A 20,695-nucleotide genomic window follows, 5' to 3' on the forward strand; every position below is an offset into this window, starting at 1 on the left:
TGGAAAATGGCTGCAATGAAACAAAGAGTGAAAAATTTAAAGGGGTCTGAATACTTTCCGTACCCACTGTACATACTGGCTATTAACAAGCTGGGCAATCGCCATTTTACATTGCACTCAGTTTATTTAAATGGCTCCAAGCCACAAACCTACTCATGTCCCTGGCCTTGATACAGCGTAAATATAATGGAGCAACCAATCAACTTAAAAGGTCCCATTGCATGAAAATTTCACTTCGAGGGTTTTTTAAATGTTGATATGTGTTCCCCCATCCTGTCCATGGTCCCCCAGTGGCTAGAAATGGCGATAGGTGTAAATCGAGCCCTGGGTATCCTGCTCTGCCTATGAGAAAATGATGGGCTAAGTCATAAGGGGCAAGGTTACCTCCACTTTCCCTGCTTTGTCTCCCCAGAGAATTTGGCCCGCCAATTTGGTCAAGACCACACCTCCAGCCTCCACCATTCTGCACCAAGGATGCATTTTGGAAAAGAGACTCCAGACACAGTATTACGAGACCATTAAGGTTTAAATAAAAGAGACTTCAGACACAGTATTACGAGACCATTAAGGTTTAAATAAAAGAGACTTCAGATACAGTATTAGGGGACCACTAAGGTCTATATAAAAGAGACTTCAAATACAGTATTAGGGGACCACTAAGGTTTAAATAAAAGACTTACTATACAGATACAGTATAAGGGGACAACTATGTAAAAGCATCCAAAGAGCACTATGTCATGGGACATTTAACTGACTGAACACATTTTTAAGCAGAATATGCTTTGTATATGTTGTTTGGATAACTAGTCACAATATATATTTTAATAATAAAGTTATCAATGTTCCTGGGCCAGTACAAATGTACAATGGTAAAGCTCTCGGATCTATAGTTAACGTGGGATTCTCACCGTGAGCTGAGCGTCCTCCAGCCGTCTGCACTGAACATGGAGCACGAAGGGCTCAAACTTCAACACTGCATCTCCACTGGAGCGGGCCACAGCGCTCACCTGAGCAACGCACGCACCATGCATTCTTGTTATTATTAACTATTATTTTATGAATATTAGAAGGCCATCATATCTTACCAGGTCTTCAGATTTGCATTGCTGGTGTGAGACAAACAGCCAAACGCAGCCGTGTTTCTGAGCCTGCAGGGAGACAAGGTGCCATACTCTGCTAACAATGCCACTCAATAATTTTAAATAGTGTTTCATACCGAATGAATAAACGTTACCCTGCATGCATCTGAAAGAAACGGGATAAAAGCTTCCAGACACTAACATGTTTACGTTACAGACGTTCTAGCAGCTAGAATTTTGCTTGTTAGCTTGCCACAGTGCAGGTTAATGCTAGCGTTAAGCTAATGCAGCCTCTGATTCTCACCCCGTCGGTGAGGATGATTCTGCCGGAGCACGAGCTGGTGGTGAAGTATTGCTCACAGCTGTTGAGCAGGGTCACCACATGTGCTATGTCCTCATCCACCTGTCCCTTCTTACTCAGGTCCAGCTTGTTCAGACACTGCTCCTTCCACTGACGGAACCCTTTCTCCATTAGGCTACTCATGTAATTGCGGAGCTACAGGCGGTAACGTTAGCTGACAGCGGGGCTACACAGGTGCTAAAGATAGCTGACAGCGGGGCAACAGTTCTCTTAATACCTTAACTATCTATGCTTAATACATCCATGCAACAGGCGCTAACATCATAGGCTAACATCTGCTGCTGCTGCCGCTTCTTCTTCTTCTTCTTCTTCTTCAAGGTGTATACATGGTTGGCAAACCAACAGCAGGTGCACCGCCACCAACTGGACTGGAGTGCAACAGAGACGGATGCAGAAAATAAATAAATATATTAATTAATTATAAAAAAATAAAAAAATCCTCTGTGCTAAATCAATTTCTCTGCCCAAAATCCCTGACAGTGAAAATGTGTGGTGGTCGTTCTTAAGAAGTGTCTGAAAAACGTCTCCAGAAGAATGTTTGCCTATTTTATTCAATTAATAATTTTCTTCTTCTTGTTTCCGGAAGGCTAGACGCAACTATGGAGCATTGCTCATAGACATAATAAAAAATAGACGCCTCTGTCACTGCAATGTGAGGCGAATCCAGATTTGAGTCGCATGCTCAGATGTAAACGGTTTATGACATAACGTGTCATATCCGATGATGTTATGTCAGAATGGCTCTGTTCTGTACCCAGTAAGCACACATTGGTCTGCATGACGTCTGCAATTGATCGCTTCATCTGCAATTGACCGCAGGTCATTCTGAAGCATTGTTTTTTGACCGTCTGGACGTTTTCTTATGATGGGAGTTTCTATTAACTACGTTGGCTACCTGTAGGCTTTACATCTATGTATAGCTTACAGGTTTCTCAGTTGAGCGTCTGGATGTCTTTACTGTACACACACTTTTGATGTGATGGGCAGTGAATCTGACTTCTGCACAGCAACACGTAGCTTTTAATGTGTTAAAGTGGGCTATTTTGTATAAATGAACCCCTGCGGATACAGATGTACAGATGCATCTGTACGATGTATGACGTATATGTTTAAACAATGTATGTACGTTGCGGAGAGAGCGGCTGGGTGATTCTCTGAATTGGGTGCCCTTCAAGGCCCCCAAACTTGCTTCAAAGATTTTCAATTGAAGGAAATCACAAAATGCATTGTAATTAGGGATGAGCGAGTACAGCATTATCTGTATCTGTATTTGTTTACCACATGAATTATCTGTATCCGTATCTGTACTCGGATTGGGGGGGGCCTAACCCAGAAGTGGGCAAATTTAACACGGAAGTGGGTCGGGTTGTCTTGAAATGGGCGGGGCTTTAACCAATTTGTTATTTTAAGCATGCAATTGATATGGGTTGATCAGAAATTGTTATATTTATTGCTGATTAGAAAACTATTTCCATGACAGCATCAGCATTGAGCTTCAGATCAGTGGTGTTGTCATGGTAACAAACGAGCTATAAACAGTATATAACAAGTTTTGCAAAAATAAATACAACAATGTGGTTGCAATTATTAATTAAAATGTAATGAACAAGAGTTTTCGTACTCAATAATATAACTTTCTTGTTTTAACTTTTAATTTCTCTAGTGTGATAATTTATGGCTTTTTGGTTCTTTTTTATTTACACAACAGGTATGTGTGAGTGTGTGTGTCTGTGAGTGAGTAATGGCGGTATTCCACTGCGTTGTATCTACTCGACCCGCCTCGACTCTACTCGCCTTTTTGGGTTTTCCATTACGAAAAAAAGTCTCTGGGACCTGCTACCAGGTACTTTTTTTAGTACCACCTCAGTCGAGTTTCCAAGCGAGCTGAGACAATCCCAAAAGGTGACGTGGAAACCTGCAGACTTCTGGTTGGTCGGATCACTGCGTTTTTAGCAAACAAGAGTGCTGAGTGTGTCCAGAACAAACGCAACATTTAAAAAAAAATCTAGCCAGACACAGACAGATTATCCACTCTCTGCACTATTCTCAGTTTTTAACTGTTCAATATTAAGGGCTATTAATGGCTTTATGTCGTTTCAATTAATGCAACAAAAAAAAACAAGATAAGATATTAAAGAAAAGTTTTTATTTAGCTTTACAAGTAGCACATCAAACCCTCCTGTACATCCCGGTCTTCTTCCTCTGCACCCTCTGCGAGTGTCCCCCCCCAGCTTTGCTGGCCCAGATGCATCTCAGTCGTCATACATCTCTCCATGACTCTCATAAAGATTATACGAAGCCCGGCAGGTCACAACAAGAGATCTCACCGGTCTGACATCGCCCACCAGACGGTCTGCAGCGGCGATTTTGCAAGGCGTGAATGCTCTGAAACACAAACAGTACACAGCACACATGTTGGTGTGTAAATGTGGTTGCTAAAGTTCATGTACTTTATATAACGCTAGCGTATAGTAAATACTGACTGGGGCCCCTAACACATGCAAATGTTAGCTAACGTTACCAGGAAACGTAACCTACCCTTTTGTCTCGGCGAACAATAGTCATGTTGACGTCTGAACTCCGTCGGAATTCCCAAACTTAGTTTTTTTTTACAGCGTTGATTTTTGTTGCTTCCTTCAGCTTCTTTTGAAACAAAACATTTCTTCTGGCTGTGGCAATTACAGGGCTGCCAACTCTCACGCATTGGCCGTGAGACACACACATTTGACTGGTTTCACACGCTCACACGCCACACCCCCGATGTCTCACGCTGAAGTGTCAACGCGGTCGGTCAAATTTCTGAAGATGAGTTTATCAATAGATCTACCTGTTGAGCCACTCGTGATCGACTAGTTTTGCTTTCAGAGACTGTGAGGGGGTTCAAGAGCACTCCCTGTCTGTGGAAGTTTCGAAATGTCGCAAACTCAGAACTTTTTTTTTACGATCCATCCCACGTGCATTTCCCCGGCTTCAGATATGTGCTCTGACTATCACAGACCGTCCGTCGTTTCGTGACCACTCTCTTTGTGAAAATAGAGGTGAGCAGCGCGGCTAATGTAGCAACTTCAGTTTATGTTAGTGGAGTCGCTCTGCTGTGGGCAGTGACGTGTTGCATTCGTGCAGACCTCCGATGATGAGGAGTGTACAGCCTCCTCTCAACTCTGTCAGAGACCAGAGACCCAAATGGGCCTCTGTGTCTGTCAGACGGTCTGCATGAGATCCACCATATCAGCGGAGCAATAACATGCACAGCAGACTATATTACAACTCTCCAAATCTCGGACAACAGATGGGAGGAGTTATATTTTGAATGTGCATAAAGTTGTAAATATGAGCAAAACTCTGATGAAACACATCTGAGCTATACTATAATATATATACAAAACTATATATACTATACTATATGTACTATACTGCAACGTTGGGCCACTATTGTGCTTCTCTAACCTCGGTGCATCTCTAAATGAAACTGTTAATAATTATCTTGATGTTTTATAAAATGAACAAATAGTCTTTATTTTCCCCAAAAAGTAAATACAGTAAGAGGGGCACAGATGATGAGGGCCAAACATTACTGAACCTTGGCACAAAGGTTAAAGGATAAGAATCTATGTAACTCAATGGTTCTTATTCTTTAGAATTTCAGTTGTCTTAGTTAATCCCTCAACATTAATTTAACTCTGGGTCCCTGGTCCCTACACCAGGCAGGGACCCCTGGACCGGTTCACCACAGACCCAAATCTTCTCAGCTGTTGCTGACATATGCTACTGTCTCTTCATGTGGTTCATTATGTTTGGCATATTGTCTGGGTCAGTTCTTATATCATAAGAAGTTAATAATGTAAATAATGTAAATGCTAAATGCCTTAATACCTGTTGGTACTACAACAATGCAAATGCTCTTAACCCTACAGTTTAGCACATATCATGTAAGGCTTGATTTCTCATTTTTTTGGAAAAAAACTCTCCAGAAAGTGCAATTTAATGGTTTATTTTTCAATTTTTTTTTGAAACCCGCAGACCCCCTTAGGGAGAGCCCCATCCCCCCACATATAACAAATCCCATTTTAAACCCTGAAGGATAAAGACCCAAAGAAATTGATTTGTACACGGCAAAATATGGGTTGCCCCCCCCCAATCTCACTCCAAGGTTTTGGGAAAAGTTGGCAGCCCTGCAATTAGCCGACGTGCCGTTGTCGCGTTGAAAATTACATAATTACGCGTAGCTATTAGGGATGAGCCGAGTAATCGGCTGAAACAAGTATCCGGTACGGATAAAGGACTTTTGCCGAGTACAAGTATTATACGAGTAATGCGAGTCAATATCTGTACTCGGATTCAATGAAATTCTCCATTGACTGTGTCTCCGTTCTGTGATAGGCTAGTCACAGTGCTAGTCACAGCGCCTCTTCCTCACACTATTCTGTCATAGGCTAGTCCCAGCGCCCCTCCCCTACACTATTCTGTGATAGGCTAGTCACAGCGCCCCTCACTACACAGACAGATTCCTTCTGTTGCTGTGTGCCTCTCAGTCACACACAGGACACGGAGAAGTGAACAGCTCTCTCCCCTTCAGGTCCGCGGGGCTTTTTCTGTTAACATTTAGGGTTTCTTCAAGCTTCAGGTTTGTTTTATACTTAGGTGCGAACTAGTATCTAGCAACCAGGAGACTTCTGGTAACCGTGGGGTTTGTTCAGACATAGTGCTTGGTAGAATGCGACTCGGGTTGCATCTCTGCCGTCGTAGTTTTTTTTTTATTTTATTTTTTTTAACTGCCTGCTGGCTGTTACCAGTTTTTTTGAGTGTCTGAAACTTTCTTGGTGTGTTTTGCGGTATAAATAATGAAATAATAATAATAATAATAATAATAATAATAAAGAAAGTTTCAGACTGGTTAGAGCCAGCAGGCGGTTCAAATTAAAAATAAATAAAAAACTCAGACGGCAGAGATGCAACCCGAGTCGCATTCTACCAACACCATGTCTGAACACACCCCACGTTACCAGAAGTCTCCTGGTTACTAAGTACTAGTTCAAACCGAAGTATAAAACAAACAGGAAGCTGAAGAAACCCTAAATGTTAACGGAAAAGCCCCGCGGAGGGAGAGGGAGGGAGCTTTTCACTTCTCCGTGTCCTGAGTGTGTGTGAGTCAGCGAGCACATCCGGTCGGACACAACAACAGATGGAAACTGTGTGTGTAGGGAAGGTACTGTGATTAGCACTGTTACTAGCCTATCACAGAACGGAGACAAAGTCAATGGAGACTTTCAATAAAAACCAGTACAGATATTGACTCGCATTACTCGTATAATACTACGGGAAAAGTGCTGTATCTGTACCGGATACTTGTTTCAGCCGAGTATCCGGCTCATTCCTAATTGTAATGCTGTCAATTAATAGAACCAGGTGCCTTTGCATTATGATAATATCAAACAAATAAAAAGTGCAATTAATACCAAAATGTTGATGCTAATATAATCATATGTTCGTCTACTTTAACTAAAATATACATATACATAAAAAAATAAACCCTGTCACGCCATACTATTTGAAAAAGAAAAAAAAAAGTAATCTGGGTGACAGAGCTAAACGACATAAGCGAAAGAGATGGAGGGATGCTAAAAAAAGACAGAAGAAGAGGGAAGCTTTGAAGAATATCGATACCCCTCCACGAAGTCCTGAAAATCCAAATGCAGAGCAACCTAGATCTGGGTCCTCGAGGTCAGTTGTAATGTATCCTAATGTTAATGCATAGTTTGTGATATGATATGAAGACCGACGTTAGATACAGTTTTCATGACCTGATTTGGTATTCAAATGGTGAGTATTTAAAAATGAAATTCTACATGCAATCAATTATATCAAACAAGGGACACCTCATTGAAAAGCTTCTACAAGAATTTACTTGAAAATCTTTTTAAATCCTGTATAAACAGGGTCCAAGTGGTCTGTGACAGGGTTGAACTTCAAAAAAAACTTTCAGTAAGAAAATACACTCAATATAGATTAGAATTTCATGGCTGAGGTGGGAAGAGGTATTTTCTTAAAGGTTTGTCTAATCCACTATCAGATGAAATGATCAGAAATATAACTATATGAGATATAAAAAAAACGCAAAACACAAAACGAGCAAACTACTACTATCCCTGTTGTATTTTGATTACATTGCCAATACGTCGTGGAGACGTGTGCTTACTCTGTAGTGCAGATGTTAGTAGTTAGTGCATGTTCAGATTTAAATCCATGAAATAAACCTTTCTGATTACAAACAATAACAGAAGATGGGAATCATTTCAGAAATGTTAGCTATCTTATGATTGTTTGACTGCTAACGTTAGCTCAAATCGCAATTCAAGTGACAGCCTTTGTTGTGTTTCGTTGCTAGCTTGTAGCCAGCAATCATTTCAAAAACATTTAAGCTATATATGATTGATTGATTGCTAACGTTAGCTCATAACACCATTCAACTGACAACCTATGTTGTGTTGGATGCAAAATTGTAGCCAGCAGTGAACAAAATGCATTAAGTAGGTCCATTTTCACTGTATTGACATTACAGAAGACGTTAGCATCTTATATGCTACTTGTTGCACAGTGGCGCAAGCCTAACACGCATGCGTGACTCAAATCTGCAATTGCCTCACATTGGGCAGTAACAAAGCATCGACCGCTACTGCCTACTAGTACTACTAGCGAGTGGAGCGGGTGACGGGTCCAAGATGGCGGCCATGGGCACCCGCTCAACTTGCATTTAATTAATCAAACCTCACTGAATACCGAACTGTTTTTTTTTTTTTTGCTGCAAAGGTCAAACGTTTTACTAGGATACAGGAGACAGGTTTAGACATATTTATACATATATATTGGGCTTAACAGTAATATAATATTCTGAAATGATAAAAAGTCACCAGACGTTCAAGATCAAAACTGGGAACATGATCCCCTAAAATCGGAGACAAAAGGGGACATATACAAGTTGATTATCAATCAGATTGAGAAACCTCATGTTGTGACTTAAAAAACGGACCGGGGATAGAGGTAGTTTTTTTTGTATTTAGCCAGGGACAGACAACTAAAAACGGGGACTGTCCCTTGAAACCAAGGACGTCTGGTCACCTTAGACCAGATAGGGTATTTGCAAATCACAGACTGTAAATATGATAGAGAAGCAGAAACAGATAGTGGCAGTAAAGTCAAATATTTTAATAAGTTGAAGGAACAATAATCTATTATATTAGAGTCCACTTGAAGCTTATTATATTGGACACTCTCTTTGTATCTCACACTCTCTCACTCACTCACACACACTGTACTAACACATTCTTCTGCATCCATCTCCTCCCTTCCCTTGACATTTAGCAAATTAAATAAATTCAAAACAAAACGTTTATTTCAACTGGCAGTCATGTTGGACTGGTCTAACATAAAAAAAACAACAACCATGTCTACAGAACAGGAAGTTTTACTGGTTGTACAGCATACAAAATATAAAGAGAAAAGGACATGTTTTACTAGTTGGACAGCATAAAATATATAAATAAAGTTAACAAGACACAACTTGTTGTGGTTTGGGGTTTTTGTTTGGGTGTATGTTTCCCTTTCTCTGGCCTCCTTGTGTTTTTGCCTGTTTTCTCTGTGGTCCTGTGTCCCTGGCCCTGTCTTGTTCCCCCGTATCTGTTTGTTCTAGCTTCCGCTTTATTTTGGTAGTCAGCTTCCTGTCTTGTCTTGGCTTGTCTTGTCTAGCTTTACTTTTGCCTGTCTGATTGTCCAGCCCCGCCCTAATGTGATTCACCTGATGTCTCACCTGTTCCCCATTATCTAATCACCTCTTGTATTTAACCTCTGTGTTCCCTTTGTCTAGCGCTGCATCATTAGTTTTGTCCTCGAGCCCGTTGTGCTGCATGTGTCTACGGTCCTGGGGCCTGTTGCACGAAAGTAGAATAAAGATATCCAGGATAAATGAAAAAGCGCAGCTTGACTTAGTGTGATCCGCTCATCGCGGCTTAATCGGTTGCATGATTGCCAAGCCAGGATGAACAGGTGAAGCTATGTCAAGCCAGGTGTAGATAGCTGGGATAAGTGCACGTTCACGGCTTTCTCACATAGACCACGGTATCGATCACAGATTTACTGATGCAGAATTGAGAAGACGCATGCGCCATATGTTTCACCCAATGAGCAGCAGCTTAAATGGAAAGTAACGAGGAGGTGAAGAATATAATATGCAGAAAGGGAAATACGGCTCTTATAAAACGGAGAGAAATGGCCGAACAGACCATAGCGGACCCGACTGAATGTGTAGGGTGTAAAAATATCTCCTTAGGCTATAGTCACTCCACATTTTACAAAGTTGTAGACTACACTGTGTTTTAATTGCTTTAAATATGCTAGTTTCATGTTTCTGTTTTTATGTGATTAAATGTGCCGGTTTTACTGTAAAGTGTCTTTGACTAGCCTACCATGTAAAGCACTATATAAAAAAATGTATTATTTTTAATCTTTGCCTTAAAAGTGAGCAGAGGGAATAATGTTCCTCGGGAAATGGACCCTAATGACTGTAGGCTTAATTTCAAACCCTTATTCACAATGAGAGAACATGTTTTACAACCATATGAACCAATCTCTATAAGCTATATCTAATTCTTTGTAGGCTACAATTAATATTCATACAGAACAATCAGACAGGGACAACAACTAGAAAAATAAGTAAGTGACTTCAAAATACGCTGTGAGCACATGTAAAACAATATTCATGGTTTATTCTTCTGACAAGTGACCGCACCAAAATAAAAAGATTAAGAACCATTGCATTGTTCCCAGTGTGATGAACGTAAACTACACTACATACGTATTGTATATGGGCCACGTTATTGGTCCAGGGATGTGAGACTAATTGAGAAGGTTATGAAACCAATTTTAAGCTATAATAAAAAACATTAGCCTACATATTAAGGAGTAACACAAACTGTTCTTTATTAGAGAAGGATAAGCAACAAGAAAATGAATCATGAATGTATTGGTCTCTGACCAGTCTGCCATTAATATTGTCACACTTAATCTTCGGAGCGCGTCCTGTATAAAGCTGAAGCTGAGACCAAGGACGCTGCGCTCCTCATCTCTACTTTTACAGAAAGAGTGGACACTGACGCAGGCAGCGGTCACCGGCCAGCGGCCACCGGGCCACACGCAAGGCAGCCTCGAAACCGTACCGTCCGACCAGGAAAAGTCCCACTCCGCATTAGGGTGCCAGTGCAACCATTCCTAAACATCTAAACAGCTGTAGTAGGGTTTAAATCAAACTCGCGACAACAATAGTGACAAGTAGGCTAATGCATGTTAATAAAAATAAAGCAGAACACATGCAGAAGACAACAGAATAACTGTTAAACACGTTTATTTCGGATCAGACGGCAGCTGATTTGACACATGAGACTCCAGGATTAATCTTAGCCTGGCTGTTTGCCTGCTCTGGACCAGGCTAGCCGCAAAGAATAAATGTCTATGGTTACTTGGCTGGGTTTAATTCAATCCGGTTTTGTGCAACCGAGTCAAAGCTAAATTTAGCCAGGATAACTTGAATATCCCGGCTTAATCCCTTATCCTAGTTTCGTGCAACAGGCCCCTGGAGTTTTCCCGTTCCTTCCGTTTGTTTTTTCTCTGTGAGTACTCCCTTGGAATATTCCCTTGTAATTGCCTTGCCCTGCTCTGCTTTTTGCTTTGAATTTTTTTGGTGTTCTTTGGGTTCCCTGTGTATTGGACTTGGCTTTTCCTGTGTTTTTCTCAATGACTATAATAACGATTTTTGTTGAAGTTCTACCCGCCTGCTCCGACTCTGCTTTTGGGTCCTCCTCCTGTCACCTCCCTTAACACAACTTTTCTTTTGCTTTTCTGATTGTTCCCGGTTTGGTGTCTATTATTTTCTTCACTTACACTGTCACGGTGTTGAAATATGCACACATGGTACATTCCATAGGGTTTGTCACATAGTGATTTGCTCAATAGGGTTTGGTCATGTTACGATTTTTAAAACACAGTTACAAAGTGCTTTACAGAACCCAGAAGGAAAGAGATAAAATGAAATACAAACACAAAGAAATAATGTACAAATAAACTGCACTATACACAATCTCGCAAACCCAGTTTGAGGCAAAGGAGAGCAAATTCCTGGAGACACACACAATGGGGCAAACAAACCGAGGTATTTACAGACCCATCCATCCATCTTCATCCGCTTATCCAGTATCGGGTCGCGGGGGCAGCAGCTCCAGTAGGGGACCCCAAACTTCCCTTTCCCGAGCCACATCAACCTGCTCCGACTGGGGGATCCCGAGGGGTTCCCAGGCCAGGTTGGAGATATAATCTCTCCACCTAGTCCTGGGTCTTCCCCGAGGCCTCCTCCCAGCTGGACATGCCTGGAACACCTCCCTAGGGAGGCGCCCAGGAGGCATCCTTACCAGATGTCCGAACCACCTCAACTGGCTTGTTTTAACGTGAAGGAGCAGCGGCTCTACTCCGAGCTCCTCTCGGATGACTGAGCTTCTCACCCTATCTCTAAGGGAGACGCCAGCCACCCTCCTAAGAAAACCCATTTCGGCCGCTTGTACCCTTGTAGTTACGGACCCGCCAACACTTAATGCAGTATTCACATATACTGTGACAGACTGTCTTCCACTGTGTCCGTTATCGTGCGCCTTTATCTATTCAAAACCTCAAATAAAATCCAATTCTTCCTCGCATCTTTGTTCTTGGGAAACCTTCAAAATGAAAACACCCGATTTGCGAGAGTCTACACAAAAAACATTTCAAAAGGAGGTCAAGCTTATTTTCTTCCTTCAGATTTCTTAGAACCTTTCCTCAACAATTAATTGCCTATTATTGTTTCAGATCAACCCAAAACAGAATACCAATAATTCCACATTTTAATTTTTTCACTTTGGAAGCACTCACGACTTCATAATTCACCAGTAAATGTACGTAAAATATTACACCAACTTGTTTTGGATGCACTAATCTCCAGGCTTCCATTTCCAACTGGAATCCGCCAGATACCTATTACAATCTTTGAAATATGAACCTTTTGATTACTTGCAGATTACCTCTTTGCCCATCCCCAGTAGTTAGAATTGCTCAAAGCAAGAGGCAGAGAAAAATATGCGGAGGGGAACATTTATTTGTCAAGAAAAACCAAACTAGTGCAAGAAAGAAAAGTACAGTAAAAAGTAAAATTGTGATCAAAACATTAAAAAGTGCCTTTAAACCAGCCCTTTAAGTTCATTTCACCTAAAATAAAGTGTCTACAAAAAAGTGTTTTATAACTTGCTATCTGGTGTTGTCAAACCACATTCCAGTTCAAGTGAGCAAAACAAGTGAGCAAAAAAACTAAAATGTGCCCTCAAACCCGCCCTTTAATTTCATTTCACCTAAAATAAAGTGTCTAGAAAACAAAAACAAAATATTCATAACTTGCTATCTGGTGTTGCTGAACCACATTCCAGAACTGCATATCTGGCGGTAAAGTGAGAGTAAAACATTAAAAGTTCTTTCAAACCTGGAAGACTTAACATTCCTGATTCCAGAATGCAGTGCCTATCTTGTCTTCTGAAGCTGCTCTCTCATAAGGCTGCCCTGCTTCTTCTGTCATTGGGCCAGCCATCTCTGTTTCGAGGATGAGGGGCACTGGTCTTTCATCCATTGTTTCATTTGTAAGGAAGAGCGGTGCTGGCGCAGCCCTTGGAGCATGCTCATCAAGGGCTGCCTCCTAACTCCTGAGGATAGGGTGTGTTCATCATTTTTCCTAAAAAGTAGTTGCCAATGGGTTCTCCTAGTTTGCTGACAGTTACACTGCACTTCGACGGTGTCATAACTTGGACATCCAAACCTGTAGTTGGACTTGTGAAGAACAACTTTCGTTTGGAAGGACGTGGAGCGACAACTGCTGGTTTTTTTTCTGCTCCAGAGGATGAGCTTAGATCAGACGCAGATCTCTTTCTTCATTGCCATGTTCTCAACTCCTCCTCGGACAAGGAGGAGTCGGACTCTGATTGGTCATTATACTATTGTTCTTCACCACTTGAAGATGTTTCAATATCATAGTCATCATCCAAGGCATTTTCCGGGGCTTTTAACTGTAACCTGCGAGTTTTACATCCTGTGATCTTGTCCGGCAGAGCAACATAAAACCGTTCTGCGGTGCTGGGGTCGTGGCACATTTCCTTTGCCACCTGTTTTCTCTCTGTTTGAGAGAGGTGTTTGCTCGCCTGGAAACCCAAACAAATATATTTTTACAAATGATATGGTAAGAGTACATTGAGCAACTGTGTGTCAACAATCTTAAACAGCACTCCAAATAAACCTGAAACACCCAGTTGCTAAATTGTGTTTATATCAAATTTACTTCAACTTAAATTAAAACATCAACATCATCTCAATTCTAATTCTAGCCCCCAATTTGAGGACCCCCACTTCCAAACTCTGATCAATGGCCAGAATCAAACTTATATTAAGTTCTTACTTGAGTGGAGACGCTGCTCCGGATCTGGGTGAATGTCACGTTCCCCTTCATTCCGGCATCGACCCAAGCTACGTAGAGGAAGCCTAAAGGCTTTTGTATCGGTCTCCTGTTTGCTGTGTGGAATACAAACTCGCTTTCCTGGCCTGGTCTGCAACACATGCCCTGGGAAAAGTAGTCTGGCCACTTAAACTCCTCGTTATTAAGGGCAAAAGCAGCTTGACCAAACAACTTGACCGTTTTGTGGTCATCCACTTTAGGATTAAAAAAATGGAGAAAATTAGTGCATATCAGTGGACAGGTACGGAGGTCTCTTCTGGGTCTTCTTTTCTATCCAACCTTGAACTTGTGCCCTTTATCAGGGTCGCTGATCATTAAATCCAAACTGTTGCATCCAAGATTTGTCCACTTGATGTTCATAATTCATCACTTTTTCACTCATATCTGGTGCTAGCTCCGTGTCTCCTCTCTGTGTCCAAAGTGAAGGCAAGCGGCATGCCCATATATTGGACACAACGTGACTCAAAGAGTATGGAGTGGGAACAGTGAGCAATTCTCCCAGTCAAACTAGTATGCAATCAAAGATGTTAAAGTGGATAAGACAGATATCTACTGTGTTACAGAGAACGGTGTCACTGGTTTGAGATTTTGCAAATATTTTGGCCTTTTTTGAAGAAATGTTAATAGTATGTGCTTAATATGAGTTACAATCTTTATTATGTTCATTTTTGCATATAGGAGAACTGTTTTAGACAACACATGCATCTGAAGCATTGCTGTGGATGTCATATCAATAAATATGACATTATTATGTTGATTATTGGTATACTTAAATGTCATGAGGGCAAATGCGTCTGGACTGTCTCTGAAAAAGGTATTTTGTCAACGGTATAAGTTGTAATGATTATTTCTTTACAGTGCGACTCCCAAGACATATGAGAAGTGTTTAAGAGGAAAATGGCTTACGTATTGTTTCTTGTCTGTGATATCAATACATATCTGTGAGATTCATGTTCCATTTAATTTCTTTTTGTCTTTAAGGTCCTACAAACATTAACATTTAACATTTTATGTATATTTAATTTTATATACATAAGCCCAAGAACTTAGTGACACAGACAAACCAGTTTATTTAAAGCATTTATTGTTAGAAAGACAATCTTTAATATAGCAAATAATGTGTTCAACATCTCCTTGGCCTCTGTCTCCCTGCTGGTCTTAGGCTTGGCCATCCTTGGTGACCGCCTCCGTTAGTCCCTGTTAAAAGACAGTTAACACAACAAAAAGATGTTTAAGTTATGAATGCTTTAACATAACGTTATTACATGGGAAAGTACTCATACATGTCAGCCTTCGTTCAAAGTTGCTAGTGAAGTTAACACGGTGCAGTGTTACCTCCCGTCTACAGATACAACCAGTGATAAACACACCAGCTTTCTAAATGTCTGCTAACGTTACGCATATACTGTAACGGCATATAAAAAAGATGAACATGCCACCGTACATTAAACTGTGCAAAGACAGCAACCTAGCTAGCTAACAGCCAAAAGTTAAATTATAGGTTCAGTTAGCTAACGTTAGCTCGGGGTGTATCTACCCAATTATTAGAGCAATTTGTACAAGCTTTAAAGCGTTAAGCTTTACATTGATGTAAAACATTAATGGTGATAACAAATGTACGGCACACACTAAAGATACTTACATTTAAATTATAAATTCACCGTCAGCGATGCAGCTCGAACTCCCGCCTAGGTCCGCTATTTTTTTTTTAACGAGACGGCATGGGATTGTGGGTGATTTGGGACCGCGAAGGATACACAGATACATCCTTCTCTGTCTATGGTAAAGTTTCCGAATGAAGGAATCAGTCCTGGGAGGAATTCTGAGGATTCTTGACATTGGAACGGTCCTTCGACGGACGTCGATGACGTAGCGTCCTCCTCTTGGCTTTGGAGGATCCTTCCGTGACATTAAGAAACGGCTGCTAACTCATCTTCTACATCCCAACAGCATAATTAAACAGCGCAGTTAACAGTTCCACAATCATTTCATCCAGTGTTTTGAAATGCGGCAAAAAAATTCAATGACTTGAGCCCGCAATGACGTGCACTTGATAGCCTATGCCATTGTAAATGTTCTCCAAATGCTAAGGAGGAATCTGACCTGCTCCTGAAGGGTCCTACCAAGGAAGGATCCTTGACATTGAGAAACGGGGCCTGTCTTATGGCGTAACACCTTCTGCCGGTGGATGACGAGATTCTTGAGGACATCAGCAACGATTCGTTTTAATTCATAATGCAGTGTGATAACGTCTTTCTTTTTAAATTTGCTCTCCTTTGCAAATGAGGTCTCAACATGCTTAAAAAACAGTATTATGTTGTTTAGCATGTTTTTTATAGTTGTTGGTGCATATCCCTTTTTGTAAAGGTATGTTGTCCAGCTGTGGGAAGAGGTAATGAGTTAAAAGTCATTAAATCTGACTCCCAGTTCCAGAGTCCATGTTCCAACTTCTCAATTGTCATCTATTATAAAACACCGTGGATTAAAATCAAATTAAAAAATTTGAATCAATAGATAAGAGAATAATTTCCATTTGTTCTGTAGTTGTAAGTATTTTGTGCATGGTAATCTCTAAAAATTGACACGAAAAATACTTACGCCCGTAATTTGTCAATTTGGGTGAGACACGTCATGTCTTGGATGATGGCATTGGTTGGCATGCCAGCAGCCATGTAAAGACAACATCTAAGACAGTGGCTTGATGACTGCCACGCGTTCTCTGTATCTGTTCTTCCTGTCCTTGAGCCAAGGCAAAATTTTTGGAAGTCCTTGAGAATCTTTTCTGCAGTTAAAAAAACATAAGTTGAACAACCCCGAGAAACTAAAGGTGAAAAGGGAAATAATTACCAAACTGTAAATTGTAATTGTGCCCTCGCTCAACAAAATTGTAACTGGAAAGCAAAGAAAAACTTAACAAATAAAGATTCACCTTTTGTGCCGATAGAGGCGGTTTGAAGGGGATGCGATTTGTTGTCTGCCCTGCCATCAAATACTCAAAGGTTTTTTCGGGTTGCAGCAACCGGGAAGCAAACAGCTTGCAGTGGTTGCAAATCAACGTTGGTTTTCGCAGGAAGTTACCATACTGCCAGTCAGCTCTGTGGAAGTAGAGGCGTTTTGGGGCCCAGGGAGAGGCATGGAAGCTAGTGTGCCGGTCTGCTCAGAGGAAGAGTCGTCGTGGGGCCCAGGGATAGGTGTGGAAGGAAGTGTGCGGGTCTGCTCAGAGGAACAGTCGTCGTTGTCGGGCCCAGGGACAGGCGTGGAACCAAGTTTGCCGGTCAGCTCTGTGGAAGAGGAGTCATTGTGGGGCCCAGGGACAGGGTCCAAAGCAATTGACATTTGCTCCTTAAAATCTTCCTCATCAGAATCTTCTGACAGGTGTAGGTCCAAGTCAGGAAACTCATCCTCTGTAATGAAATTTAACTGATTTAAAATGGAAATTAAAACTCTGTGCTTCCAAATTTCTGTATATGTCAGAAGATTTTGGTTGGTACAGAAACACCATAGAAAATTACACAGTAGAAAGCTAAAGTTTAGTTTGAGTAAAATAAATATTAACACAACAAAAGTACCATCTGACGGGTTATCCCCATGTCCAAAGCCGACACCATGGGCTTATCAAGCCCGGACCTCCGCAGCTCAGCAAGCTCGTTTATGATGGCTGCTCTCTTTGCCTGCTTCACGATCGGTTCTCGTTCCTATTAAAAAATAAATTATGTCAAAGCTGCAACCAGCGTTGGGGTTACTGGGGGATGCCGCTCCTCGCAACCGTGCATTTGCACGGCCCTCAGACACTGAAAAATGGCACCAATGAAGATGGACCTCCCTGCTGAGTTCAATGATACCTCACACAAGACTATACCTTAAATGGGTCACCAGTTATGGAAGGGGGCGTCTTTGCGCATAGGGGGCAGTCCAAAGCATGACCAATGAAGAAGGAACTCCCCGCTGAGTTCATAGACACCTATTATAAGACGCTACCTTAAACGGTTCTAATAGTATGAATTAGAACATGGCTTGTGTTAGTGGGCGTGGTTAAGGTATAGGGGTCATTTCAGTATCACATGTAGACCACAGATAAGTTTCGTGTAAATCGGATTATGTTTTTCATATAAGGCTGATTTCCTTAAAAAGACCTTAAAAAGAAAGAAAGAATAACACAAATAAAAAAATTATAATTCCTTCAGTTTCAAAAGGGCCTTTGGCTCTTTCGTTGATCGGGCCCTAAAAATTAGAAAAACTTGAGAGGAATAAAACAAGATTTGCCACAGATAGGTCAGTTTAGAAAATCAAGCCGATAACATGTCTAAATATGAGAAAACAATTTGATTTAATCTTACCGTGCAGTCCCATATTTCATTAGTAGTCTGTTTCATTGCGAATGGTGTGCGACACTTTAAGGTGTTGCTTCAAGTTGCTGAAGCTTGCGTGGCAGACTCCACATACTTTGGTGCTCTGCAGATAATACACCTAATTAACACTCTGCCTCCTCAGCGAACTATCACAAAGTAAATTCCCTAATTATTTTTACTTACCATCTGGCTTAAAAGGTGTTTCCCAATACTGCAACCTGTTGCATGTAGAGGAGTTTAAGAAAGACAAGTGTTCACAATGTTAATGACAAAAATTGAAAAAATTTCTTTTACCATTCTTTTTAGGGAGCGATGTTCATTTCGTGGGTGCTGAAACCCAGCATGGGGTCCAACACCAAACCAGTGGCCAGGTTATCAATCTCACACAACTCCGTAACACTCATTCTGGTCCCTCTGTCCATTGTTTCCAACCGTGAGCATGCTGGGATTTTTTGGAATCAATGAAAAGTATTGTAAGACTGTTTTTAATAACCTGTTCACATACTGTGGCTCCTGTTAGCTTGCCAAGGAAAGTTAGCTTAGCAAATCGAGACACAAATTAAATTTATTATGTCTTCCTGTGAAGCCCAGATGGTTACATAAACGTTAATTCTGAAATTTGTTGGGTTGCTGATGACTCCAAAGTAGACATATACAACACAAAATGCCAAATTAGCTATAGAATGCATGCATTATGTAGCTAGCTAACTAACCAACTATCTTCAAAAAGCAAACAAAACAAATTTCTATCTGTTTATCATGTGACAGATGTAAATTTTGAGTATTCCACATTTACATCTATGCCATAACATTTTCTTTAGCTATCTAGAAGACATAGTTTTAAAAAATTCACAAGGGCATAACATCTTTAAAATGCATGTATTATGGCTAACTGACTTATTATATTCAAAAGCAAACAAAAGAAATTTCGTTCCATATTTCATGCGACCGATGGAAATTTGGAAGATTCCATAACATTTTCTTTGGCTATCTACAAAGAGACAGAGAGAGAGGGGGGGGAAGAGACCAATAGAGGGAGAGAGATGGGTGAGAAATGGAGAGAGAGAGAGCGGGAGGGAAAGAAACCAAAAGAGGGAGAGAGATGGTTGAGAGAAAGAACAAGAGAGGGACGGAAAGAGACCAACAGAGGGAGAGATATGGGTGAGAGGGAAGGAAAGAGACCAACAGAGGGAGAGATGGGTGAGAGGGAGGAAAAGAGACCAACAGAGGTAGAGAAATGGGTGAAAGACAGAGAGAGATTGATTTTTAAGAAACATTTGTTTTCCAAATCTTCACCAACATGTCATCGCTTCACAAAATAATTATTAATATCAAACACTAACACATAAACACAGAGTGGAAGACGAGCTCCCCCCCCCTGCACCGAAAACACCGCCGTGGTGAAACACCACTGGTCCACAAAACCCTGAATTTACCTCATCAGAGACATGAAGCGGAAGTCCACCCACACCCTGGCCTTCACCAGACAGACAAACATGTCCGTCGGCCCTCGGCCGGACACGTCCACCTGGTTCTTCCTGCTTTTATAGACTGATAGTTTGGCCTGACCCACAATAAAATTCAACAGTTGCCACTTCTTTGCATTGAGTTTGTTGTAGCCAGCACCAAAAATAAAAGCCTCCCCACAGTCCTCAACATAGTAAAAAGAGGCCTCAGTCTGTAACAGTCCAGGTAGCAGTGTATGATGGTCTTGTTGAGGAGACAGAAGGGACACGAGGAGGACACTGTGTTATTAATTCTGGCCAGAAAGACATTTACCGCCAGAGCCTTGTAGAGGATCCGCCACTGCAGGTCTCCAGACCTCTTGCTCAGCGCAGGTTTATAAAAGTATCTCCATACCGGCTTACCGTCTGGGGGCAGTCTGCCGTCCACACCAGTTCTCTCCTCCCACACAGAGCCTTCCTGTGGACGACCAGAACACTGTACTTATAAAATCCTTTTACAGTTTGCATGTGCAGATCCACAACAGAGGGCAACACACCCCACGCTGATGGGCCAGTGTGCTCAGTTAAAAACCCAATGTCAGGAAAAGGGTCAGTGGAATCGGGGGTGTCAGTCCCATTAAAATAGTCCCGCAACATCTCAGATTCCTCTGCGTTCAGTCAGTATAGTTCTGGTTTGGCGGGCCAACCTCAGGCCCAGCAGAGAGGCCACTGCCTCCGTGTTCAGTAACCCAGGACCAGCAGCTTCCACGATCCCCCCTCAGCTTCGTCATTCCAGCCCTCGTCAGCCTCTCAGAGAGACCTGGGGCGTTTCTCAATACCAAGTAAGCAAAGAACGGACTTGTGTTCTTGGGGAGACCGTACTTGCTAGCTGT

The 20,695-nt window shown here is 41.5% G+C and overlaps 1 protein-coding gene and 1 long non-coding RNA gene across 3 annotated transcripts in view; one reads left to right on the forward strand and one right to left on the reverse strand.

Moving 5' to 3' along the window:
* Positions 1-1,729, reverse strand: part of tyw3 (tRNA-yW synthesizing protein 3 homolog (S. cerevisiae)) — a 4,946-nt gene extending 3,217 nt beyond the window's left edge. For both annotated transcript variants that reach the window (XR_004658750.1, XM_034887716.1), the window contains exons 1-3: positions 1,384-1,729; positions 1,086-1,148; positions 909-1,007 (exon numbers count right to left, since the gene is read on the reverse strand). Coding sequence is in view for 1 of the 2 variants with exons in the window: in XM_034887716.1 (XP_034743607.1) it covers positions 909-1,007; positions 1,086-1,148; positions 1,384-1,563 (342 nt within the window). In the remaining variant the exon portion in view is untranslated. The remainder of the gene's footprint in view (positions 1-908; positions 1,008-1,085; positions 1,149-1,383) is intronic.
* Positions 1,730-13,367: 11,638 nt separating this feature from the next.
* The window catches only part of LOC117954159, an 18,147-nt gene continuing 10,819 nt past the window's right edge, over positions 13,368-20,695 (forward strand). The window contains exon 1 of the long non-coding RNA XR_004658760.1: positions 13,368-13,378. This is a non-coding gene — a long non-coding RNA (uncharacterized LOC117954159). The remainder of the gene's footprint in view (positions 13,379-20,695) is intronic.

The sequence above is a fragment of the Etheostoma cragini genome, chromosome 12 (genome assembly GCF_013103735.1).
Source record: "Etheostoma cragini isolate CJK2018 chromosome 12, CSU_Ecrag_1.0, whole genome shotgun sequence".
Taxonomy (NCBI): Eukaryota; Metazoa; Chordata; class Actinopteri; order Perciformes; family Percidae; genus Etheostoma; species Etheostoma cragini.